General features: G+C 33.4%; 1 protein-coding gene across 1 annotated transcript; it reads left to right on the top strand.

The window, feature by feature from the left end:
* Positions 1-17,813: 17,813 nt before the first annotated feature.
* On the top strand, positions 17,814-18,347 carry LOC107005984 (uncharacterized protein K02A2.6-like). The gene has a single exon (XM_015204622.1). The coding sequence runs from the start codon at positions 17,814-17,816 to the stop codon at positions 18,345-18,347; it is 534 nt and encodes a 177-aa protein (XP_015060108.1).
* Positions 18,348-27,236: the final 8,889 nt, after the last annotated feature.

Here is a 27,236-nt window from a genome sequence, read left to right as displayed (position 1 = left end):
CCCGTTCAATGATGTAGTTATACGGCAAGTTGTGATAGGCGATTAGAGTTTGGAAGACCATGATCATACATTCAACCTTGTAAATCAGAGATTTGATACTAACTGAAGCCCACAGAAGAAGATACTATGCATAAATTTTAAGTAAGTTTGCAGCCCTGGAATTTCACAATCATTAGTATACATCTTTTATTATTGCATTTAATAAGGTAAATTATTTTTGCATTCTTTGATAAATAATATAGTAGTATAATTTAGTAAGAATAATTAATCGACAAGTCCTTTGGGCTCGATAATCCGATTGCTGTAGAGTCATTCTATTACTTATGCGACCACAACACTTGCATGTGCAATTGGGAGCAACAATTATCTTGATGTTGTTTGGTTACTTACGATGGGTCATATGAGTACGAGTTGAATCCTTATTTCAAAATCTATTTGATATCCTCGGGTCAAATGGTATTTGATCAATCTGTCCTTTATTTTTGTTTTGTTAGCTTTAGTGTTTGTCCCTTATTCGAAACCCCCCCCCCCCAAAAAAATATGTGCATCAATTGTTGGACTCAAATTAGTGGCTTGTCATTTTTTACCTTTTCAATCACCCTTATAATGTTCCTTAAAGATTCGACTCTGACCTCAAGTTTGACGTTTGATGAGATGGTATTTTACAAACTTATTAGACTCATTTCCATGAATAATTTTTATGTTTTAATGCTAATTAAGGGAATCCTAGGACCTAGTTCTCTTGTACGTAGTCATTTCTTTGATAATAAAGATAGAAGGATTTGCATTGAAAATTTTGATAATAAAGATAGAAGGATTTGCATTGAAAATTAACTGAAAATGTCAGTGGCACTAGTGTCCAGTAGGACGCAATCGGCATCTCGCCGGTTGGAAATGGAAGAATCTATCAGAAGTCGAGGTTGAAAAAATTGATCAACAACGTTTTGTCAATCCAAGCATAGTGTCACGGACTTAGACTTTCACTAATGCTCCATACGACACTTGACGACTTTCTCATTATTATTTCACGGTCTTATAAGCTCCAGTAAGCTTTTTGAAAATTAGATCACTAAAAGAATGAAGAAAGACAAAGATATTTAAAAGAAGGATTTTTGTATGGATTGGAGAATGTTTTACAAATTGCTTGGTTGATTTACAAATGAGAGTCCCTATATTTATACTACTCTCCTAAGCCTAAAGTATAAATAAAAATCACTATACAAGTCTCTGTATATTTACAAGTTAGTCCCTCTTCTAGAGTTCTCTACTAGGCTAGAGAATTCTAAAGCCTTTAACAAAATTATCTGGAGTACTCTACAGATTCTTTCCCCTTACTTTAGCTCACTTATGCTTTAATTTTATGTTTAAGTGGGACGACAAAGTGGCGGGTCATAACACTCCCCCATCTGATCATGCGACGACCACGACACATTATTATTGTATGATCAATCGAATCATGTCTTGCATGCGTGGGTCGTAGTACTTGGACTTGATCAATGCCCCTGTGTAACTCTTCAAACATCAGGACTTTGTTCTCTATTAGAACCTCTATGCATGGTGGAAAAATCCATTTATCACTATTTCCTTTAGTTACACTCGTGATGGTGGCTAAGTTTGTCATCACCTTCTTCTTATGGCCCATCCCGAGTTGTATGGTTGATAGTTGTTCTTGTCCTTCCGTCTTTTTCAGCTTAACTAGGGGCACTTGATCCTTCTTTATCCATGACCAAAAGTAGTTAGAGGTAAGGATCAATCATCGCGGGACATTTCTCGAAGAACTCTTTACCAAGAATTATATTAAATATCTCTAAAAGAGCAATAGTAAAAGAATTATATGGCACCAAGATTCTTCAGTTCAAGGAATTTTGCATAGTCATGTGGCACACCGCATATGTAGTAATAGTTTCTATTTGTAGCCTCTTCCTTCCTCTTTGTATCACTTTGACGTCCAAACTTCTTCCCATCAGACTTATAGGTATCATTATTCCTGGGATGTTGTTGGTACTCCTTGATTTTTTCAAGATCACCTTGGTCTTGACTGCCTGTCATCTTCTGGTTTGTTCCGGATTGTCATGCCTCAACTCTGTCAAAGTGTCAACATATGTGATGTCTTCATCAATATTCCGGACCTGTCAGCGCTCAAACTCCATCCTAGCCAAATTTTGCAGCCCATCAATATTTTCATCTGTGAGGTTGGGAATCTGAAGCATGAGGGTGGTGAACTCATTCACGTATGCTTGTATGCTTCCCATCAGCTTTAGCTCCCTAAGCTTAAGCTTCACCTTATAAATGACATTATTAGGGAAGAAAGTCTTCTTGAACTCCCCTCGAAATTGATCTCATGAGTTGATGGTGCAAAGACCCTTCCCTATTTTCGAATTTTTTCGCCTCCATTATAGCATGGACATCTCCGAGAGGTACAACATCGTAGTGTTGATCTTGTTCTAACACTCTTCACCTTGTTTCGCTTGAAGTAATTCTCCAAATTCTAGACGAAATTCTCCACCTCTTACGCATCACAGACGCCTTTGAACATCGGTGGCTTGAGACTCAATCTTGGCCTCCCTATCTCCATTGGGTGTCGCAAAATCCTATAGCTTTCAATCCTTCCTTGAGAGTTTCCATCTCGACCTTCATGGTTTTAATCGTTCTTAATGCATCCATGAGCCAAACCTCCAAGGAAGTAATGATTTCCTTCATCTCATACTTTGCATGCCTTTGCGCCTCCAACTCTTTGTGGATGTTGTCATTCTCTTCAAGGGTGAAGTCCTCGAGAGTCTTAAACTTTTCATTGACTTTGTTCAAGTGCTTGTCTAAGATCTCCATAACCTGCCTTGCCATGTCTCTACTTCAGGCGTGACGTTAATGTGCTCCTCACCACGTTCCTCGTCACTCGCTTTAATGGTCAAAAGTGGGTGAGAAGAAAAGAGCTTTGCAGTACAAAAGATATGATTGATCATAATATTTTTTTTGAGCATTAGCAGAGGAGATATCTCATTTTGGTATGATAATTAGTGTAGTCTTGGTCCCCTATATCATCGGGTGGAAAATAATGTCAATATCATTAATATTCATTTGAAATATATTTGTCACAAAGGTGAAAGGGAGTGGAACATGCTCAATACCTTTATCCCTGCAGAAGTGAAAAAAACTTATCTACTGTGAACACCTAATTTTCGACATGTTTATTTTACTCCTATAATATTTTAGTAAGGAATTTTACTTTTATTTGTTTTTATTATTTTATTGGCTCAAATGACCCAATTTTGTTTAAATTGGGCTGATTTCGATCAATTCTTATAGCCCAATTGATTTTGACCCGGTCAATAGAAATGGTAAAGATTGAATCTCAATCGTTCATGATATTTTGATCCAGGGGCTATTATTGGACCCAAACAAAAATACAAAACTCCAAAAAATTAGCTTTTTTTTATCTTAGATTTTTTTTTATTTTTCTTCTTCCCCTTACTATCGTGCCGTGGCCACCACCTTTTTGGCCGGAAAAATCTTTAAAATTTTACCATCTTTTCCTTTCACCCTCCTCTACCTAAATCTACAAACCTTTCATCCATATCTATAGCCAAACTCCGTAGATCTAAGGAAAACCAAATATGAATTTTTACTTTTTTTCCTTAGATTTATAAATTTCCAGTCATTCTCATCCCAAACCGTTTACATAAATGTGTAGAGCTCTTCAAGGGCTATCATTTGATAAAAAAATTTAAGTTCAAAATCCGTCAAAAATTTCCCGGCAAAGTTTTCCAGCGACCTTCATTAACCCGAAAGTTATGTCAATCTCCCCCCCCCCCCNCCCCCCCCCCCGTCTCAATCTTTATCCAAATTCATCATTATCTTTTTTCGTTTCACCATATAAGTCATTTGATGTAAGATTTGTGTTATTAATGTTCTTTAAGTTTATCATGTTGATGTAGTTGCTTGAAGTATTATTATTATTATTTTATTTCGTTTTATGTATATTATTTTTGTTTTTTTTTTTACTTTTTTTCTGCATTATTTTGTTGTGTTTGATCTTTAAAATTATTTAGATGTTTAGATTTTGTGTTAGTGGATCAATTTGTTTGGGTTCTGATGAAATGGGTCAACATTTGGGCCTATTTTAGATTTTTTCAGATGGCCCATCAGCTATTATTCAAGGGAAATTTAGCTAACTAGTCAAAAAAACCAACTTATTTAATGATAATATCCATACTTTTATAATATTAGTAAACATGTCAAAAATGTCATTATTTTAAAAATAAATAATTTTTCTGATATAATTAATATTTTCTCTCTCATTATTTACACCTTTTTTCTCTCTCATAGATTACACATTTTCCTATATATATGTAATTGGATAGATATTAATATCATTTTAATTTTTCTCTCTCTTTTCTTAAGCTTGTCAATTTCTCTCTCTTACTTTCTTCCTAATCAAATCCCCATATCTTTCTCTCTTTTCTTAAACTTCTTTTCAATTTCTCTCTCTAACATTCTTCCAAATCAATTCCACAGATTTTCGATTCAATATATTAATATTTTCTATTATTCTCATTTAATTTCGTTGCAAGATTTGATTTGAAAGAATTAACATTGATTTGGATATTATGTTTTTCAGATTTCTTATTTATTTACTTACTGATTTTAGTGTTTTTTTAATTTTTTTTGTTTTGTTGTTGTTCTTAAAATATTTTGTAGGGTTTGAGACTACATAATTGTCTCTTCAATAGACGTATTCAAGAGAGTTACTAGAGGTATTGGACAAAATAATCAAAGTTCTTCCGATTTTTCATCATTTAATTTTTTTTCACTCAAGAATTAAACAATAATGTAGGTTTCGCTTCTAATCTAAGGAGGATATACGACGGGAAAAAATGCCTGAATTCGTCGATGTGCAAAATCCCACACAAATTCATAACCATGAAGTTGAAGAAGACCAATTTGTTGGAGAAGATATATTTTTTTTTGCATGTTCTGTGTCTTGCATGTTTAGTAATTTTTAAGATTAAAAAAAATTCATGTTACAATGCGTTTGGAAGTGTATATGGAATTTTTATTATGTTATAGTTAGTATTTATTTTTGTATTTCATATATTTATTGGATTTTGTGTTCTGTTTTTTTTTTGTGTTATTAATGTCAATGTAACACATTATATGAGTTTGATTGTGTATATTTCGTAGTTTTAATGTTTTTTGTATCCATAGATTTGGAAGCGTATATTGAATTTTGTTGCTGTTTTAGTCAGTATGTATTTTTGTATTTCATTGTTTTATTGTATTTTGTATCCATAGATTTGGAAGCGTATATTGAATTTTGTTGTTGTTTTAGTCAGTATGTATTTTTATATTTCATTGTTTTATTGTATTTTGTATCCATAGATTTGGAATTGTATTTCATATATTTAATTCATTCTGTATTCTGTTTTTTTTTGTGATAGTTATGTCAATGTACCACAGTTAATCTTTATTTTTGTATTTCATAGTTTAATTATTTTTTGTATTCATAAATTTGGAAGTATATATTGAATTTTAATACTGTTTTAGTCAGTATGTATTTTTACAATTAATAGTTGTATTCATTCAAAAATTATTTTGCATTGTTTATGAATTTGACATTTTTTTTAATTTGTATTTATTCTAAAGGCATGTCAACTTGTTATGTATTTTATTTAAGAATGACTACACCAAATATTCAATTATTTCTTTTCAAATTTATATTTCATTCACTTTTTCATCATACTAATTTTTTGTATTTTATATAATATTATACAAAATTCTAAAGAAAAACTAGAATAAATAGAAATACAAATAAAATAAATATTGAAATGAATAAATACAAGATTTTTGAAGAAAAAATAACTATATAGGGAAAAAAATATATGAATACAAATATATTTCTTAAATGACTATATAGATACATTCGGCATACCTATTGGAATGAATACAAACTAATAAAAAACTATAATAAATATAAATAGAATATACTATGGAATGAATATAATTTTAAAAAGGTAAAAAATCTGGAGAGACAAAAAAGAACAGAGTTTAAATTTTATTTGAAAATGTAACTGATGAGAAAATTAGGTGATCCTTATCTTTTTTTGAAATATCCTCTCCCTTAATTTTATCCCTTTTGTTATTAAATAATTAATTCTTTAAATAAAAACAAATAATAAAAACATAAATAAGATACATAACAAATTAAAATTTGACATTTTTAACTATTGAAAGTGTTGCTAATGAGCCCTCTTAAATATTAAAATATTGACATTTTGAAAAACTTTCCATTATTCAAACAATGAATAAAAGAAATGGGTCATCTACATAACATTTGGGTCTTTTACTTTCAGATGACCCATTAAATATTATTCAAACAATGACTAAAAGAAATGGGTCATCTAAATGACATTTGGGCCTATTATTTTCTGATGACCCATATAACTATATTCAATTAATGAATAAAGTATATGGGTCATCTAAAAGGGCAAATGAATCATTCAATTAATCTGATTTTTCTTAAAACAAAAATAAAAAAAAATTATTGGTCATCTTGGGTGGCACCTTGGGAAAACAAAGAGTCCAATGCATGCATTGGCTCTTAAGTTTTCAAGAAAAGTTGGAGGTTTAATGTTGAACACCTATTTAAACCTCCTTCTTTTTCCATTAAAAAAAAAAAGAAAGAAAGATAGAAAGAAAATTGCAAGGAAAAAAAAACTTTAAAAAAAAATTCTTCTTCTTAAAAAAAAAAGAAGAAGATATTTCTCTTGGGTTGTGTTTGGGAATTCAGTTGAATTTGCTTCTATTATTTGCTTGTCATCAACTTACTCTAGGTATTTCTTTTTAAATTTCAATGTAATCTTGAATTAATGTTTATGTTTTTTTTGTTTTTGGAAAAATTGTTGATTTTTTTGCTAAGTTTATTATGATTCTGGTATGACTATGTTTATCCTTATGTTACTTAGTTTGTATATTTTTATTAGTTTATTCTATAGTGTTTCTCATATTATTTTGTTTATTATGATGTACATATATTTTATTAATCATATTTAGTTTAAATGTTAGATTTAGTAAGTAAGAAAAAGTAAAAAAAATATAACAATCGCAGGTTTTTAGGTTTTTGGTAACTTTCTTTATGAAAAACGAACTTAAAAAAAATAAAAATAAAAAATGCAAAACTAGTCATTTTTGCAAAAGGGTTTAATCTGATCATTTTTGCAACAAAAGAAAAAAGTAAATCTTGTCATTTTTGCAAAAAAAATGTAAATCTGGTTATTTCTGCAAAAAAAAATGTAAATATGGTTTTTTTTTCAAAAAAATAAAATAAAAATAAAATTCTCTTAAATAAATATTTGAATTGACTATTAAAGTAAAAATACAAATTTGACTTAATAATCTAACAATTAGAAAATTTGTTATTTTGCAATCTTCTATCAAATAAGTCAAGGAGTGTCATTTTATATAAAAAAAAATTACCAAATTGGTTATTTCTTAAATTTTTATCAGTATAACAAAAAAAAATTAAAACTAGTATATCATTAGTATAAAAGAGTGTTTAATTGTAATTTTGTAAAAGTTTTTTTTTGTTTTTCTTCTTTTGTTGTCATTGTCTAGTAGTAAAACTTAATTGTCTATTTTTTTTTCTTTTGTTCAAACAATAAATATAAATGCTAGAAATTTTATAATAATAATAAATAAATAAATACTAATCATTTCTTGGTCTATGTGTTGCACCATTTTCTTTTATTCATTTTTATCATTAAAAAATAAAATAAAACTTCAATACCATCATGTGTTCGGTTACGATCCTTGGTGTGTATTCTTTTCTAAAAAGAAGGGTGTTGTGTGCGGTTACGCTCTTATGCCAATCAATTTTTAAAAAAAATAGTAATTAATACAATTTTTTCCCTTTTATCGAAAATAAATAAATAAATTATTTTAGCCAAATATAAGTTAATAAAGCGACCGTGCTAGAACCACGGGACTCGGCGGATGCCTCATACCTTCCCTCCGGTCAATAGAATTTCTTACTCAATCTCTGTTTTTCGTAGACCAAAACAAAAAAAAGTTTTTTTATTTATTTTAAACTAAGAACTATCTGGTGGCTTGGAACACCTAAAAAACTCAATTCCAAGTGGCGACTCTACAAAAAAATAAAAATATATTTTTTTAAACCCGTCATATCCTCAACAATTGTAAAAAATAAAAAAGGTATGACAGATCTGGCGATTCTGATGGGGACCACTTCTTTTAGAATTCAAGTTTTGTACATTAACTCTTTTTTTTTGGCTATTTTATTTATTTGGATAAATTTTATGTTTGGATTCTAATTGTGTTATTTTAGCAATTTCATTATTTTTATATTATATTGTATATAAAGTATTTTCTCTCGCACACCCTCTGAGTCTCTGTAATTTTGTTATACACTGTGTGCGGTTACGCTCCATAGGACTTATGTCTAGGATGAGTCAGTGTGCGGTTACGCTTCTGATTCTAGGTTGTCACACATGTTAGGCGGGGTTGGACCACCAGTTAAGTCGGAATAGCTCTGCTACCAGTATGCTGACCCTCCCCGACTCGAGTTGTCAGCTCGAGTAAGCCAGTCTAAACACCTTCATAAATGTTAACCTAGATGAAATGTCTATGGTATGCTGTTTTTTTTCATCATGTGCATTTGACCTAGCGAAATTTAAGATATGTATCCATGATAGACCAAAATGTTCATTTTATACGCTATGTAAAAATAGTTGGTTCAAAGGCCTTGACATTGTTGACCATCTTCAAAATAGCTTTGTGAGTTTAATTTTTTTTTAAAAAAAAAAGGTCAAAATAAAAGGGGTAGTCTTTCCAAGACAAAATTTTCTTTTATGAACTACGCACACCTGATTCTCACTTAAAAGAGATACGTAGGCATCCCTTCTCGGGTTCGGTGTTTGTAAAAATTGGTGTTTTATTTTATTTTTAAAAAAAAACTCTTTTTTTTATTTTTCTTTATTCACTCTGTTAGAGTTTGTCATAAAAACCTTTATTGGATTCTATTTAAAGGTACAAATGGCACCATCGATCAAAGCACAAGGTTCAAAAAGGCCTAAAAGCGAAGGAATTCCAGATTTCATGATCGTAGATACTATTCCAAAAGATTTACGGCAATGGTGGACAGACATGAGAAGTCATGAGAAGAAAAAGAGTAAAGGAACACTTGGGGCTTTTAGTGCATCTTATGGAGATTCACCCTAGAAGGGATGTGGTCAAGGCATTTATTCATTTTTGGGATCCCAAAAATAATGTATTTCTTTTTCTGAGTGTGAGATGACACCAACTTTGGAAGAAATTGCCGGCTTCATGGGGAAGGGATCTACTGTTCGAGGTGCTGATCTACGCAATAAAAAACCCACAATTTTGAAACATGTTGATGCCAAAAAAATCCTAGAACTGCTCAAGATTAATCAAATAGAGAAAGAGAGTTTGAAAAATGGATGGGTCTCATTGGACTTTCTATACCATAGATACGACCAAAGGGATGGATTCAAGAACTATCCAAACCAGTTGAGTAACCAAGAGGGTGAAGAGTCTTGGAAGGCAAATGGATGTTTTGCTTTTATAGTCGCATTTTTGGGGCTCATTATTTTCCCCAAAAGGGACAAGCATATTGACGTTCGTCTAGTTGGTGTGGTGAAGGTGTTGACCATAATGGAAAGTCCAACTATTATCCTATGATCCTGGCAGATATATTTCGTACATTGACTAAATATTTAAGTGGGAAAATGTACTTTGAAGGCTGTAAGATTTTGCTCCAAATATGGTTTTTGGAACACCTTTATCACCATGATCGTGCGCCTAGGTTTACTCCAGATTGGTGCAACTATGTTTCCTCTCATAAGGAAAGGGAAGTGAAAATTGATTTTCCAAAAGGAATCATAGCGTGTGAAGAAAAACTTTCAGTGATCACATCTGATGAAATAGTGTGGAATTATTACTGGTTCCTAGCTAAGGATATCATTTGCATGTCTAGTGGTATCTCATTTCTTGTGTTGATTGGTCGTAGAGGTGTTCAACCATACGCCCCACTTCGGGTTATGCGTCAACTAGCCAGAGTTCAAGAAATCCCATCCAATGATGATATGAGTAGGTTTGCATATGACACTTCTCCAGGTTTTGCTTTTAATAGCGAAGATATTATGAAGATTTGGTACGGGAGTATTATTTCTGAGCTAAGTGAAATGGTTGTGGAGAAAGATAAAGGAAAGGTGGTTCTTGGGTACCTATCGTGGTTCGTGATCCAATGACATTTGGTGACACTCCTGAAGGATCCAGTAGAAAAAAAAAGAGATCAACATATTATAAGACATTTGAAAAAAGAGTTGGAGAAGGCCAAAGCAACCATTGCACGACAAGAAGTACAGGTCCAAAGAGGAAAAAATCCCAAGTTAGAGTTGCAAGATATGGAAGGAGAATTGAAGCATGCAGAGGGAAGATTAGCCCGGTTGGAGGAAGAATTGCATAGTAGAATCCACTTGGCACGACAGATAAAAAAGGAGCAAAGTTTTGAGATCTCTCGATTGAAAAGGGACTTAGTGGCATTCGAAGAGGTCGTTCACTATCAAAAGGGAGAACTTAAGCGGCATAAGCAAAAATTTGAGAAAGAAAGATCGTGTTGGATGCATCAGTTAGAAGAATGTAAGAGAAAAATCAGTCATTATGTTGATATCGAAGAGGGGCAAAGACAAATGATCACCGAGAGAGCAACACTTTGCCATCAACTTGAAGCAGCAGAAGGGCGGGAGGCCCTCTTGAGGAATAATCTTGGTGATCATTAGGCTTTGTTAAATGACTGTCATCAAACATGGGAAGGGCTAGACTTCAAGTTCATCAACTGGCAGAGCAAACCTCCTATGTTATTAAAAAACAGCACCATATGAATGATCAAGAAGTGGCTAAGCAAGCACGGACCATTGTTCCCCATCTGCCAAAGGTGTTGCTGAATTTGTATGAGACCTTGGGAGAAAAAAGAAAGCCCCAAGAAAGTGAGAAGTTTTAGTTGTTTTTTTTGTTCGTTTCATTTTGTTTGTTGAAAGACTTGGTTTTCAGTTTAAAATTTGGTGTTTAAGGATATTATGTTGATCCCAGTTGTGCTTAAACCTTTTGATTTTGTTGTTTTCTTGAAGTTTTGGCGAATGAATTCCAAATTAATCTTTTTGAGTTGTCTAAATCTTTGAACTATGTAATGATCTGATTTATGCAGTAACATGATACGTAGGCAACCTCCAAAGGGTCCGATCAGAATTTCTTTTTCAAAACTTTTTTTTCCAAAGCAAAGCAAAGATGGGAGTGAAACAATGACCTTCTGAACCCATGTTACTATGTGATTAATAAGTGTGTGATTAATTTATAAATTTGTCTAACCCCTAACAAGTTTGTTCATTTCACATCAACTCTAGTTAGATTTCGGTGGTTGATTTTTGGTAAACTGGCAGAGCACCCGTACTTTACCAGGTCTAAGGTAAGAGCGTCAATGACAACCAATACTGAAACTATGCTAAATCTAGTGAATACTCCAATTGATTCAACAACAAGAGAGACAGTCACTGTTGAAGAAAAATGGACGTTGAGACATATTATGGCACAGTTGTGGCAAGTCTGGGCCACTGGACAAGAATCACCAACGTCTATTCCTGGTTTTCCTGAGATCACTAGTATCCGATCTTCATATTCTCAGGTCCCAATATCAGAATCTTTCTTCCCTTTAGGGTATGGTCCATTTGATAATGTGGAGCCGGGCCATCAACAACACGTTCTCAAGGCATGCCATTCAGGAATACTCCCACAGTCACAACAGCTGCACCGATCTATACACTCCCACAACCGACTGTGAGGCAAAGAGCAGCTCAAGAAAGACAGTTCACCACTCATCCGAAGCAGTACTATACTCCTGGGATAGCATTTGGGGGACATAACTCTGTTCAATTCGTATCCCCCATTGATGTTGCGAGGCCCACTCCAGGATCAGAGCAAGAAGAAATGTTGAAAAAATGAAAAGCATCAAGCAACACATGAAGAACATGCAAGGGTTAGGAGGGCACAAAAGTGTCACATTCAAAGACTTGTGTATGTTCCCAAATGACCACCTGCCACCTGGGATCAAAACCCCTAAGTTTGATAAGTATGATGGACACGGTGATCCCATAGCCCACCTTAGGAGTTATTGTAATCAACTCCAGGGTGCAGGGGGTAAAGAAGAATTGTACATGGCTTATTTTGGTGAGAGCCTGACTGTGTTGCCTCAGAATGGTTTATAGACCAAGAGATCTCCCACTGGCACATATGGGATGATATGGCTCAAGATTTTGTTAGACAATTTCAGTACAATGTCGACATTATGCCAGATCGTAAGACACTCTCCAATACAAGAAAAAAAACAAGTGAAAGCTTCAGATAATATGTTCTCAGATGGATGGAACAAGCAACCCGCGTCAAGTCCCCATTAAATGAGCAAGAATTGGTTGATATCTTAATAGAGGTTCAAGATCCTGACTACTTCCACCACCTCACAGCCGCAATGGGAAGACCGTTTCACAGAGCAATCAAAATTGGGGAAATTGTCAAAACTGGTCTCAAAACAGGAAGGATCGTGAGCCAGACAGCAATCAAAGCTACCACACAGGCAAATCAAGGTGGTTCAATAAGTTTTGGAAATCGTAAAAGGAAAGAGGAAGTTATTTCACTGGCATCAGGATCTAGGGGAGATCAGAGAAAGTCTAATTGTCCTTACACATCAGTTTAGGGACAACTTAGCTATCCTTAGCATTACTACCCTTATGCCCCTCAATATCCAGTATCTCCATCTCCGTACACGGTCTTAAATGCTCAGTCATATGTGCATCCTCCCAATCACCCACATTTTCGGGCCCCATCTCAAGGAAACGTTCGCCCGCAACGGCCACCCTATCAGGTCCCTTACAACTCTCCTCTTATGCAGAATTATGCTCAAGATCAAGCACAGAAAAAGAAATTCACTCCATTGGGAGAGTCGTACTCCAGCTTGTTTCAAAAGTTATGAAAGATAGGAGCGATTGAGTGTATCCCACCACATCGTCTGAATCCAAATGCTCCAGGTTTCCAAGCCAATGAAAGATGTGAATACCATTCAGGAGCCGAAGGACACAACACTGATAATTGTTGGACATTGAAGGGAGCAATAGAGAAGCTGATCGAGCATGGAGTTGTTGTTGTGATAGATGATCAAAACACTCCCAATGTGACCAGTAACCCACTTCCAGCTCAAAACAACTTAGTGGGTATGGTTTGTCATGATCAAGAGTAAAAACTCCTCAGCAAAATGGGAAAGTTGTTTAGGAAGATCGGAAAAGAAGACAAGTCAATGAAGAGTTTAGAACCAGTTGCATCTCTAAGTGTGGAAGGTGTCAATCTTGACACCAAAGTCTTGTGCGTCCCGGGGGTTTCAAAGGGGATTGAAGTTCGAGCAGTTATGCCAAAGTTGTATGTATCAAAAGGCTTTTCATTAACACAACATGACAAAAGTTGCTTGACCAAGTTTAAAGAGCCTATTTTTGTTAAGCCCGTTCAACAGCTTCTAGTAATTGATTCAAAGGTTGTCCCTTGGAACAATAACAAAACTGCAGTGGTTTATCGAGGAAAGGAGATTGTCGAAGAAGTTTATGAAGCGGGGGGTTTGACACGTTCTGGAAGATGTTATTCTCCAGAATAATTAAGAAAAGGGAAGATGACTGAAAATATCCAAGTACCACTAAAGAAAGAAGTTACTGAGGAAGAAAATGTAGAATTTCTAAAAAAGCTTAAGGTTCCAGATTACTCTATCATGGAACAATTGAAGAAGACGCCTGCACAGATTTCACTGTTGTCTCTACTTTTGCACTCAGAAGAATATCGTCTTGTTTTGAATACGGTTTTGAATGAAGCACATGTGCCAAAAGAGACCACAGTAAATCAGTTGGAGAATATGACCAAGCGCGTCTTCGAGTCAAATGTCATCACTTTCACTGATGATGAGTTGCCAAAGGAGGGAGCTTGACACAACAAATATTTGCATCTTACAGTACTATGTAAAGAGGTTCATGATAGATGGAGGGTCAGGGGTAGACATATGTCCTCTTTCTACGCTGCAAAGCTTGAAAGTTAACACTGACAGAATTCGCCCCAGTAATGTATTTGTGCGAGCTTATGACGTCTCAAGGAGGGATACCATTGGTGAAATAAAGTTAAACATCACAATTGGGCCAGTAGTCTTTATGATTGTGTTCCAAGTAATGGATATGGAAACATCTTATAATTTTCTACTAGGGAGGCCATGGATCCACATGGCTCGAGCCGTCCAATCAACTCTACATCAAGTTGTTAAGTTTGAATACAACAATAAGGAAATCACTGTTCATGGGGAAGATGATTCACCTATTTACAGATATCCATATGTCCCATACATTGAGGCAAAGGAAGGATGTGATTCTGTTGTTGACTAGTCTTTTGAGGTTGTATTAGTCGATCGCTTTAAAGAAGGAGAATCTATCATCCGATCATGTATCTCTTCTTCTGCTTCAATGGTAGCAACGACGATGCTCAAATATAGTTATCAACCCGATAAAGGTTTGGGAGTATATTCGCAAGGAATCGTGGATCCTATTACTCTCTTAGGAAACCAAGGCACCTGTGGCCTCGGATACAAACAAAGCAAGAGAAATGGAGATAAGGCTAAGAACCACAAAAGGATTTTGGTCGTTGCCACAACCGATTCCCCATATTTCTCATTCTTTTATCAAACCTCAGGGTCCAAAATTGAAAGATCATTTACTCTTGAAGACATTGAAGAAGTTATTGAGGATCTCAGTCAGTTGTTTTGTGAAGTAAATATGGTCCAAGTTGGTGAAGGTAAGAGTCATGCCAATATGCAGCTCGTGGGATCAGGTGTTGAGTTAAGCAATTGGGAAGCCACTCATTTCCCCATAAGGAAGGAGTCGTGGTATTTTGTTTTGCTACTCTTTTGTATTTTGTTATTCTCAGGGTTGTGGCCTGAATAGTTCAAAGTACTTTGTTATTGTCAACCCTTCTTTCCCTTTTTGATGTCAATGAAATGAAATTTCAGTTTCATAGTAAATTTTGTCTCCCCCCCCCCTTAATTCTTCTTCTCTATTTTTCAGTTCTGTAAATGTCGGCTTTGATAACATGACATGCATGCGGAATTCACTCCCTTATTTCAAAAAGTTGTTTATTCGTGAATCACCAAGTCAAGAGATGGATTATGATGTAGAAGAGGCTTTTAGGGAAATTAATAGGGAACTGGAACAGTTTGAGCACAAACCAAAGCCTAATCTTAGTGAAACTGAGACAATCAATTTGGGAAGTTCTGAGGATGTTAAGGAAAAAAAATAAGTTTACACATAAATCAGGAAATTAGAGAGGCAATAATACAACTTTTGTTTGAATACAAAGATGTGTTTGCTTGGTCTTATAATGACATGCCAGGTTTGAGTGTTGATTTAGTGGTTCATAAGTTTCTCGTTTATCCTGATTTTCCATCCTTCCAACAGAAAAGAAGGAAATTCAAACCGGACGTGAGTGAAAAAATCAAGGAAGAAATAATGAAACAACTTAATGCAAAGGTGATCCAAGCTATTCGTTACACTACTTGGTTGGCAAATGTTGTTCCTATGCCAAAAAAGGATGGAAAGACAAGCGTTTGTGTTGACTATCAGGATTTGAACAAAGCTAGTCCAAAAGACAACTTTCCATTGCCAAATATCCACATCCTAGTTGATAATTGTGCAAAACACGAGATGCAATCTTTTGTGGACTGTTATGCGGGGTATCATCAAATCTTGATGGATGAAGAGGATGCTGAGAAAACTGCTTTCACCACTCCATGGGGAACTTATTACTTCAGGATCATGCCATTTGGTCTTTAAAATGTTGGGGCGACTTACATGAGGGCTATGACCACCGTGTTCCATGATATGATGCATAAAGAAATTGAAGTATACGTCGACGACGTAATCATCAAGTCTAAAACACAAGTTGATCATGTGCAAGATCTGAGAAAATTCTTGGAAAGAGTGCGAAGATATGACCTCAAGCTTTATCCAGCAAAATGTGCATTCGGAGTTCCATTTGGAGAACTTCTGGGTTTCATTGTCAAGAGAAGGGGAATCGAATTGGATCCCTCCAAAATAAAAGCCATTCGAGATTTACCATCCCCGAAAAATAAGACCGAAGTCATGAGTCTACTTGGTAGGTTGAACTACATCAACAGGTTTATTGCTCAACTCACAACCACATGTGAGCCCATTTTCAAACTTCTGAAGAAGGATGTTGCTGTCAGATGGACAGAAGATTGTCAACGAGCTTTTGAAAAAATCAAAGGAGTATTTGTCCAACCCTCCCGTATTGGTACCGCCTGAACCTGACAGGCCTCTCTTTCTATATCTTTAAGTAACAAATAATTCCTTTGGGTGTATTCTCGGTCAACATGATGCTACATGAAGGAAGGAGCGGGCTATCTACTACTTGATCAAGAAATTCACTAGTTATGAGGTCAAGTACACTTTTTTGGAAAGGACGTGTTGCGCCCTAACTTGGGTAGCTCAAAAGTTAAGGCATTACTTATTGTCCTACACAACTTACCTCATATCAAGGATGGATCCTTTAAAGTACATCTTTCAGAAGCCCAATGTCAACTGGAAGACTCGCGAAATGGCAAGTTTTGCTCACTGAATTTGACATTATATATGTCACTTGCACTGCAACCCAAGCTTTGGCAGAGAACCCAGTCGATGGTGATTACGAACCATTGGATACATATTTTCCAGATGAAGAGATTAACTCAATTGAGGAAGTACAATTGAGGAAGTAGGTTCGAATGGAAATCAAGCCTGGCAATTGTACTTTGATGGAGCAACCAACACAAAAGGCACAGGGTTTGGGGCAATTTTAATATCACCTACAGGGCAACATTACCCTGCAACAGCTCGACTTTGTTTCTTTTGTACAAATAACAAGACTAAGTATGAAGCTTGCATCATGGGTCTAAATATGGCAATAGATTTGGGTGTGCAAGAATTAATTGTGTTGGGAGATTCTGATTTCCTTATCCGACAAGCTCAAGGCGAATGGAAAACTCGAGACCTCAAGCTCCTTCCATCCAGACAACGTGTGGAAGATCTTAGAAAAAGGTTCATGTACATCGAGTTTAGATACATCCCCAGGTTTCATAATGATTTGGCCGATGCCTTGGCTACTTTGGCCTCAATGCTTCCCTATCCTTGAAACACTTACATCACCCCATTAGAGATTCAAGTTCGGGACCAACATGGCTATTGTAATATAGTGGAAGCAGAACCTGATGGTGAGCCACGATATTCAGACATCAAGAATTTTTTGAAGACAGGGAGATGCCCCGAACATGCCAACAGAAGCCAAAAAAGAACTATTAGACGTCTGGCTAATGGTTTCTTTTTGAGTGGGGATGTTTCGTATAAACGAACTCCGGATCTGAATTTTTTGAGATGTATGGATGCTGAAAAGGCCGAGAAAATTAAGAATGAAGTGCACGCTGGGGTATGTGGACCACACATGAATGGATATGTCCTTGCAAAAAAGATACTCCCGGCGGGGTATTATTGGCTTACCATGGAAAGGGATTGCTTTCACTTCGTGAAAAAATGTCATCAATGTCAAATCCATGGTGATCTCATTCATTCACTTCATTCAGAGTTGCACCTCATGGCTGCTCCTTGGACCTTTGTTGCATGGGGGAATGGATGTAATCGGACCAATTGAAGCAAAAGCCTCTAATGGACATCGATTCATTTTGGTTGCAATTGATTACTTCACCAAATGGGTGGAGAGAGATAACTTTCAAAGCAGTCACTAAGAAGGCGGTCGTGGATTTTGTTCATTCAAACATTATTTGTCGATTTGGTATCCCAAGAGCTATCATCACAGATAATGCTGCAAACCTCAATAGTAATCTGATGAAGGAGGTATGCGAGCAGTTCAAAATTGTGCACCACAATTCTACTCCATACCGACCAAAAGCCAACGGAGCTGTGGAGGCAGCCAACAAGAATATCAAAAAGATTCTCAGAAGGATGGTTCAAGGCACTAGACAATGGCATGAGAAGCTGCCTTTTGCACTTTTAGGATATCGCACAATAGTGCGCACCTCGATTGGTGCAACTCCTTATTTGCTGGTGTATGGAACTGAGGCTGTGATTCCAACGAAAGTTGAAATTCCATTTCTTCGAATTATTGTCGAGGCTGAAATTCAAGATACTAAATGGGTCAAAACCCGTATAGAGCAACTCCCATTAATAGACGAGAAATGATTGATGACTGTCTATTTTGGTCAGCTTTATCAGCAAAGGATGGCTCGTGCGTACAGCAAAAAAGTGCACCTAAGACAATTTGAAGTAGGTCAACTGGTCTTAAAGCGCATTCTCCCGCACCAAGAAGAAGTCAAGGAAAAGTTTTCCCCAAAGTGGCAAGGTCCATATCTTATCAATGAAGTATTGTCCAAAGGAGCCTGCACCTTACTGATGTGGAAGGAAAAATCACGGGCATAATTGTTAATGCAGATTAAGTCAAAAGATACTACATCTAATGCATTCTAAGGTTCTGCGACAAGTTTGGGGTTGAAAGGACAAAGGCATCTCTTCAAAAAAAAAATCTCATTGAAAATTCTGAACTACGTTTGACCTGATTCTGAAAGGATACGTAGGCAACCCTTTAGGGGTTCGATCATATCAAAAAAAATAATTTTTCCAGTATTTACTGAAAACTGGGGCATTGTTTTATTTTTTTTTATATAGAATAATGTCAGATTGTAATTCTGTTTATTCTGGCAACCGACTTTTTGATCAAATCTGAAAATGATATTAATCATCTAAGGCAACATCCAAAAAAAAAAAGAAAAAAAAACTTATGAGTGAAAACCCTTGGGGGGTACCATAAGTAAGTAAAAAGAAATGAGAGAGTCTTATCGGTGAAAATCTTCATAGGCATCATAAGACGAAAAAAATAATAATAAAATCTTATAGGTGAAAATCCTACTGTCACCTCAAGATAAAGGGAGAGAACATCATGAATAAAATCTGCAAAGATGATCATTTCTCGACACCTCTGCATAAAGGGCACATAGATCAATTGACGATGACTCAGATTTTGAGAACTAAAAAACTCAAACGGATCAAGGGGCAAGTCCAAGTGCATGTCATGGTTCAATCAAAGTCGACATATGCCTCCAGATAAGTTCTCTTTCTCATTTTTAAAGGAATATCCTTCATTAAGTTTATAGTCTTCTTGATCCAATCTTTGATACTCTTAAGTTTTATATTTTTTTTTCTCTTTTCAATACAATCTCTTCACAAAATAAAGTAAAGAGTGCAAAGCTTACTACAGGTTCCCGAAAGTAAAGTTAAGTATCTGAGTTGACAAGCCATTGAGCAAGGACTAAAAAAACCTCAGATCTTCACTGAAAATTCATGAAGGTCATCATTCTTTGGGACATCACTCGCACCATGATATTTGGTAGTACCAAAAGATCAAGGCCCCTGGTTAACAAAGAGGGAGCTTCAAAGGTTGCTTAACCAAGGAGTTGTAGTAGAGTTGGAGAAATTGATCGTGAGTATGGTCAAGTCGTTGGAGAACCAAGACCACAAACCAACCACCACTTTAAACTAACAATTTTCTCTTTCATTTGCTCAACACAGAAAGAAAAAAGAAATGCAGGGTTACAAGTCAAAAAGGAAACATCACAAAAAGGAAGATCTCCAAAGTCTTCAAATGTTTGGTGTTTCATCTCATGCTACTCGCATTTTTGCCTATCAATTTGAATTTCGTGCAATATGCACACGTCCTTTATTCATGGGCAATACGCACCATCATTTGTTCATGAGCAATACGCACCTGTCTGAATTTTATGCAATACGCATCAATCTGAATTCCGTGCTACAAGCACACATCCTTTATTCATGGGCAATACTCACCATCATGTGTTCATGTGCAATACGCATCAATATGAATTCCGTGCAATACGCACATCCTTTATTCATGGGAAATACGCACCATCCTTTATTCATGTGCAATATGCACTTGTCTGAATTTCGTGCAATACGCACCAATCTGAATTTCGTGCAACAAGCACACATCCTTTATTCATGGGCAATACGCACCATCCTGTGTTCATGTGCAATACACACCTGTCTGAATTTCGTACAATACGCATCAATCTGAATTTATGTGTTGTGCACACCAGTCCTTATTCACATGCAATACAGATCAATTCTCTATTCATGGGAAATACGCACCATATGCATATCTGGAGCAATACGCACCAACATTCATAGGTTATACACACCCTATTCACATTTTGGGGATACATCCAATCTTAGGACAATGCGTCTTATTTGGAACTCTCAGGGCAACATGCCTCACTTAACCTATTCATTCTAGGGTTATACTTCCTAGTTTAGGATTCTCATTTGTTTTCTTCTTTTCTAAAGGAAACATATTCTTCATGGGTTCTTCATTTTGTGATCTTGAGTTTTGAGTTTCAACAACCAACTCAAGTTAAAACATGCACTTAAGAATGATCCACCCGCCGTCAATACAGCATGAAGATCGATCTCAAAAATAATGCACAGAGCAAGTGAAAGATCTTGACAATATCCTAAGAAGATACATCAATTAGGGATCTTGTAACATTTATAATGTAGAGAGACATAGCTCTCTATCTCATTTCTTTGTAACTATAGGCAGTAGATGATGACAAGCAATATGAAGCAATCTTTTGGCCACCGTTTCTGATAGTTTCGGCTATCAAAGTTTCTCGAATTACACTAATATGATTTCCTTTTAATCAAGGATATGTAGGCAACCTCTGAAGCAAGGTTCGGTCATATTTTCCAAAATGGCTTCATCGGAGTTTGAAACAGTCAAAAATTAGCCACTTCATTCACTTTCTTTGCTTGAAAATTCTTCATGTTTCCAAGCAAAGAGGGGCATGCTGTGAACACCTGATTTTGACGTGTTTATTTTACTCCTATAATATTTTAGTAAGGAATTTTATTTTTATTTGTTTTTATTATTTTATTGGCTCAAATGACCCAATTTTGTTTAAATTGGGCTGATTTAGATCAATACTGATGGCCCAATTAATTTTGACCCGGTCAATAGAAATGGTCAAGATTGAATCTCAAACATTCATAATATTTTGATCCAAGGGCTATTATTGGACCCAAACAAAAATACAAAACTTCAAAAAATTAGCATTTTTTTTATTTTAGATTTTTTTTTAATTTTTCTTCCTCCCCTTACTACCATGCCGCCAGCCGGCCACCGCTGTCGCCACCACTGCCCGGTGGCCACCACCTTTTTGGCCGAAAAAATCTTTAAAATTTTGTCATCTTTTTCTTTCACCCTCCTCTACCTAAATCTACAAACCTTTCATCTATATCTATAGTCAAACTCCGTAGATCTAAGGAAAACCAAATATGAATTTTTACTTTTTTCCTTAGATTTATAAAGTTCCGGTCATTTCCATCCCAAACCCTTTACATAAATGTGTAGAGCTCTTCAAAGGGCTATCATTTGATATAAACTTTAAGTTCAAAATCCGTCAAAAATTTTCCAGCAAAGTTTTCCGGCGACCTTCATTTACCCGGAAGTTATGTCAATCTTTCCCCCCTCTCAATCTTTATCCAAATTCATCATTATCATTTTTCGTTTGACCATATAAGTCGTTTGATGTCAGATTTGTGTTATTAATGTTCTTTAAGTTTATCATGTTGATGTTGTTGCTTGAAGTATTATTATTATTTTTTTATTTCGTTTTATGTTTATTATTATTATTATTATTATTACTTTCTTTTTGCATTATTTTGTTGTGTTTGATCTTTAAAATTGTTTAGATGTTCAGATTTTGTGTTAGTGGGTCAATTTGTTTGGGTCTTGATGAAATGGGTCAACATTTGGGCCTATTTTAGATTTTTTTTCATATGGCCCATCAGCTATTATTCAAACAATGAATAAAAGAAATAGGTCATCTACATGACATTTGGGTCTTTTATTTTTAGATGACCCATTAACTATTATTCAAACAATGAATAAAAGAAATGGTCATCTAAATGACATTTGGGCCTATTATTTTCTGATGACCCATATAACTATATTCAATTAANCAAAACAACAATATTTTGACATTTAATAGGATTCCATAGCAAACTTTCAATATTTATTAAAAATGACAATATTTTAATTTGTTATGAGTTGATTTATGTATTTTTTTTCTTTATTTAATTTAACATAATATAATTAAGAAATGATAAACTAGAGAAAATTAAGGGACGATATTTCAAATTATATTAAGTTGCTAAAAATCTTTCTTACTTTCTTTACAAAAGATTTTACAAGACGTAAAATAGGTGGTCTCTTCCTTCTTCATAAAGGCCATTTTTTGTCATTATCTTTCAAAATTAGTTATTGTTATGAAAATCTTAGAGTTTTATCTATTAAAAAAAATATTTTTTTGAAATTTACAAATTTGAACACCTTTTCTCATAGTGTATTTATTTTATTTACCATATTTTTGTATCCTTTCTTAAACTGTATCATTCCAATATGTGTGTCATTTGTATTTGTATTCATTCTAGTTTTCATGTTGTATTTTCATATGTTATTTGATATATTTTTCTCACGATGTATTTATTTTATTTACCAGAATTTTGTGTCGTTTCTTAAATAGTATTCATTCCAATATGTATGTCATCTGTATTAGTTATATTCATTCTAGCTTTCATGTTGTATTTTGTATGATTAAATTTGTATTTCTTTATTAGTTCGTATTCATTCCAATAGGCATGTCAAATGATTTTGTAGTTATTTAAGAAACATATTTGTATTCATTTTATTTTTTTATTGTATATTTTATTTTTCTCTTTAAAATTATGTTTCCTTTCCTAAGTTGTATTCATTCTAATAGATATATTATTTGTATTGTATTCATTCTAGTTTTTATATTGTATTTTGTATTATGATATAAATGTATTCAACATCATATTAAAAAAATGTATTCAAAATATTAAAATGTACTCAACATTAAACAAAATAATCATATATACGAAATTCTAAAATCTACAAATCTGAAAAAATTATAAGAGAATCACAAAAAAAATTGAAAATTATAAATATATGATGAATATATTAAAAAATTCAAATGAAAATTAAAAAATTTGACTAAAAATCCATAATGTGTATAATCGGTGCTTTAAACATCAAATCAAAAACTAATTTCGAATGATGAAAATTACCTTGCCAATCGAGAAACTGCTTGAAGTAATAAATAATTTTAGTTTAACAATAAAGAATTTCTTGGTGAGCAACAATTTAGCACCTTGAAGGAATCTAAACTTGAAAGCTGAGACATGGTGAGGAAACATGAAATGTGAGGAAGAAAGTTGACTACTAATAAAAAAAGTAAATTGTATTTTTTTTTCCAATTTATAACGGTTAGTGTGTATTTTTGTCCAATAATGACTCTTTTCATAAATAAAATTAATTTTAAATACTAAAATATATTAAAATATTATTTTATAAAAATATTGTCATTCTGCCAATTTAAATAAATATTTTAAATTGTTGTTATTTTGAATAATTATGTTAATAATTGTGACTTAATTGCTAATTTATTCTAAAGTAAATGGGTCATCTAAAAGGACAAATGAATCATTCAATTAATTTGATTTTTCTTAAAAATAAAAAATAAAAAAATTCATTGGCCATCTTGGGTGGTACCTTGGGAAAACAAAGAGTACAATGCATGCATTAACTCTTAAGTTTTTAAGAAAAGTTGGAGGTTTAATGTTGAACACCTATTTAAACCCCCTTCTTTGTTCCATTTAAAAAAAAAAGAAGAGAGAAAGATAGAAAGAAAATTGCAAGAAAAAAAAACTTAAAAAAAAAATTCTTCTTCTTAAAAAAAAAAAGATATTTCTCTTGGGTTGTCTTGGAAATTCAATTGAATTTGCTTCTATTATTTGCTTGTCATCAACTCGAGATATTTCTTTTTACATTTCAATGTAATCTAAAATTAATGTTTATGTTCTTTTTCTTTTTTTTTTTTGAAAAATTGTTGATTTTTTTGCTAAGTTTATTATGATTATGTTTATCCTTATGTTGCTTAGCTTGTATATTTTTATTAGTTTATTCTATAGTGTTTCTCATATGATTTTGTTTATTATGATGTACATATATATTATTAATCATATATAGTTTAAATGTTAGCTTTAGTAAGTAAAAAAAAAGTAAATAAATAAAATATAACAATCACAATTTTTTAGGTTTTTGGTAACTTTCTTTTTGTAAAAACGAACTTATGAAAAAAAAATAAAATTAAAAATGTAAAACTAGTCATTTTTGCAAAAGGATTTAATCTGATCATTTTTGCAACAAAAGAAAAATGTAAATCTGGTTATTTCTGCAAAAAAATGTAAATCTGGTTATTTCTGCAACAAAAAAAGTATGTAAATATGAGTTTTTTTGCAAAAAAATAAAATAAAAATAAAATTCTCTAAAATAAATATTTGAATTGACTATTAAAGTAAAAATACAAATTTGACTTAATAATCTAACAATTAGAAAATTTGTTATTTTGCAATCTTCTATCAAATAAGTCAAGGAGTGTTATTTTATATAAAAAAAAATTTTTTACCAAATTGGTTATTTTCTAAATTTTTATCAATATAACAAAAAAAAAAAGAAATTAACTAGTATATCATTAGTTTAAAAAAGTGTTTAATTGTAATTTTGTAAAAAAAAATTTTTATTTTTCTTCTTTTGTTGTCATTGTCTAGTAGTAAAACTTAATTGTCTATTTTTTTTTCTTTTGGTAAAAAACAATAAATATAAATGCTAGAAATTTTTTAATAATAATAAATAAATAAATACTAATCATTTCTTGGTCTATATGTTGCACCATTTTCTTTTATTCATTTTTATCATTATTTTTTTAAAAAAATTGAGTAATTAATTATTGTGTTTTTTTTCTTTAAAAAATAAAATAAAACTTCAAATACCATTATGTGTTCGGTTACGATCCTTGGTGTGTATTCTTTTCTAAAAAAAGGGTGTTGTGTGCGGTTACGCTCTTAGGCCAATCAATTTTTTTTAAAATAGTAATTAATACAATTTTTTCCCTTTTATCCAAAATAAATAAATAAATTATTTTAGTCAAATATAAGTTAATAAAGCGATCGTACTAGAACCACGGGACTTGGGGGTGCCTCATCTCTGTTTTTCGTACACCAAAATTAAAAAAAAAAGTTTTTTGTTTTAATTTTAAACTAAGAACTATCTGGTGACTTGAAACACCTAAAAAACTCAATTCCAAGTGGCGATTCTACAAAAAAATAAAAATATATTTTTTTAAAACCCGTCAAATCCTCAACAATTGTAAAAAATAAAAGAGGTGTGACATCTTTAATCAAACACAATCCTATTGCCTTTTGTAACAAGGAGGACAAGCCTATATGGACACTTTCACTCACGGGAAAGTTCACTATAGGATCTGCATTGAGGGAGCTGAGACAAGAAAGGATTCCAAACAACACGGACAGTAGAGTGTGGCACCAAAACATACCTTTCAAGATGTCTTTTATTACATGGAGGGTCATTTGTTTTGTCTTGTGGACTTTGCTAAGAAAAAATGTGTTTTATTTTGCAGTACCACTAGGCATAAGCACCAAGAATATCAATTTGAGATTCACTCTACTAAATTAAAGGGCTCACTAATATGGACAAGTGGGGTTTTCCGTCCCTTAGATTTATCGGCCATTAGGACCTTTTATGGATAGGAGTAGCAGTACAAATATAATACCCTCTTCTCAATGATCTTGCGTAGAGTTTGAGATGTCAAACTCAACTTGTAACTTTTTGCACTTCAAGATCAATGCAGGCAATGTTTTTTTTTTAAAATAAATAAATAAATAAAATACACACACAAACAGAGATTAATTATTGCCTATTTTATTGAAACCCCATCATAGTGTATACACCCTAGTCATTATGGTATTCTTGGGTGATTCGCTTGTTTAGTGGATCGTAACTAGGATATGCTAGAGAGGAGCCCTTGTTTAACCTATATTTGAGTTTTATGTACGTGTACAATTTGTGGTAGATAAATGATTGTCGTTAATCAGTGATATAGTTGTGTTGGATTGTAGTGGATATGTATGGGATGTCTAATAAGTACTAGGATGATTTTTTCAATTTGTGTGTGTCATTTTGCGCACTAATCTTTTATGTATCATTCTAATTTTATCGGATGTCTTCGGATGGGCTTTGCAATGTGCAATTCTGATTTAATCAAAGCTTTAATGTGAACTCCAGATATTGTGTGGAAAATCAAAATAAAAAATTATTCCCTCTGTCTCATTTTATGTGGCAATATTTGACCGGGCACGGAGTTTAAGAAATAAAGAAGACTTTGAAATGTTTACCAAATAGTCATTCAAAAAAGTAAATTTACTTTTCTCTCTCCTCATAAATGTATTAGAGTAGTATAATTTAATTAAGTGGGATCAACAAGGGTAAAAAATGAATTGTACCTTTATATACTTATCATATAAGGAAATGTGACATTCTTTTTTGGACTGACCAAAAACAAAATTGTGTCACATAAAATGGGACGAAGGAAATATAATGATAAAGCACTAGATAATTAAACAGCCTGTGAGTGTAAGAAATGGATTAGTAATGGTTAAACTTATAAAAGGGTATTCTACTTATAATGAACTTAAATAAAAATCTATACATAGAATGGTTAAAAAATAAGATATAATATTATATAATATAAAGAGAATGTTAGAAAGATGGAGGATTAAAAATGACAAAGGTAAAAACAGATTTTGCATAGGATAGTGGGGAAAAATGATTGTCTCTCAAAGTTGAGGAGGGAGTTTGTTTTTAAACCAAAATTTTGGGGTGTAAATGATTTTTCAGTCATATAAGGGGTGTAAATATCTGATTTTAAAATACATAAAAGAATATCCAAAATTAAATCATATTATAGGAATATTTATTGTAACTAACCCTTAAAAAATGGGAATATATATGTTAATATTCCTCTTCTGAGGCAAGAATCGTGTTGGAGCTGCTAATCATTAAAAGTATAAAATATACATTAAAGAAAGGCACCCCCTACCCCTACAACCCCCCCCCCC

Source organism: Solanum pennellii, chromosome 12, assembly GCF_001406875.1.
Source record: "Solanum pennellii chromosome 12, SPENNV200".
Lineage (NCBI taxonomy): Eukaryota > Viridiplantae > Streptophyta > Magnoliopsida > Solanales > Solanaceae > Solanum > Solanum pennellii.
The sequence above is the reverse complement of the archived record's forward strand: the minus strand, read 5'-3'. Positions and strand labels throughout refer to the sequence as shown.

Bases quoted from the DNA above. Each gene is read 5' to 3' on its own strand.
- LOC107005984 (XM_015204622.1), top strand. From the start codon at position 17,814: ATGGACATCGATTCATTTTGGTTGCAATTGATTACTTCACCAAATGGG.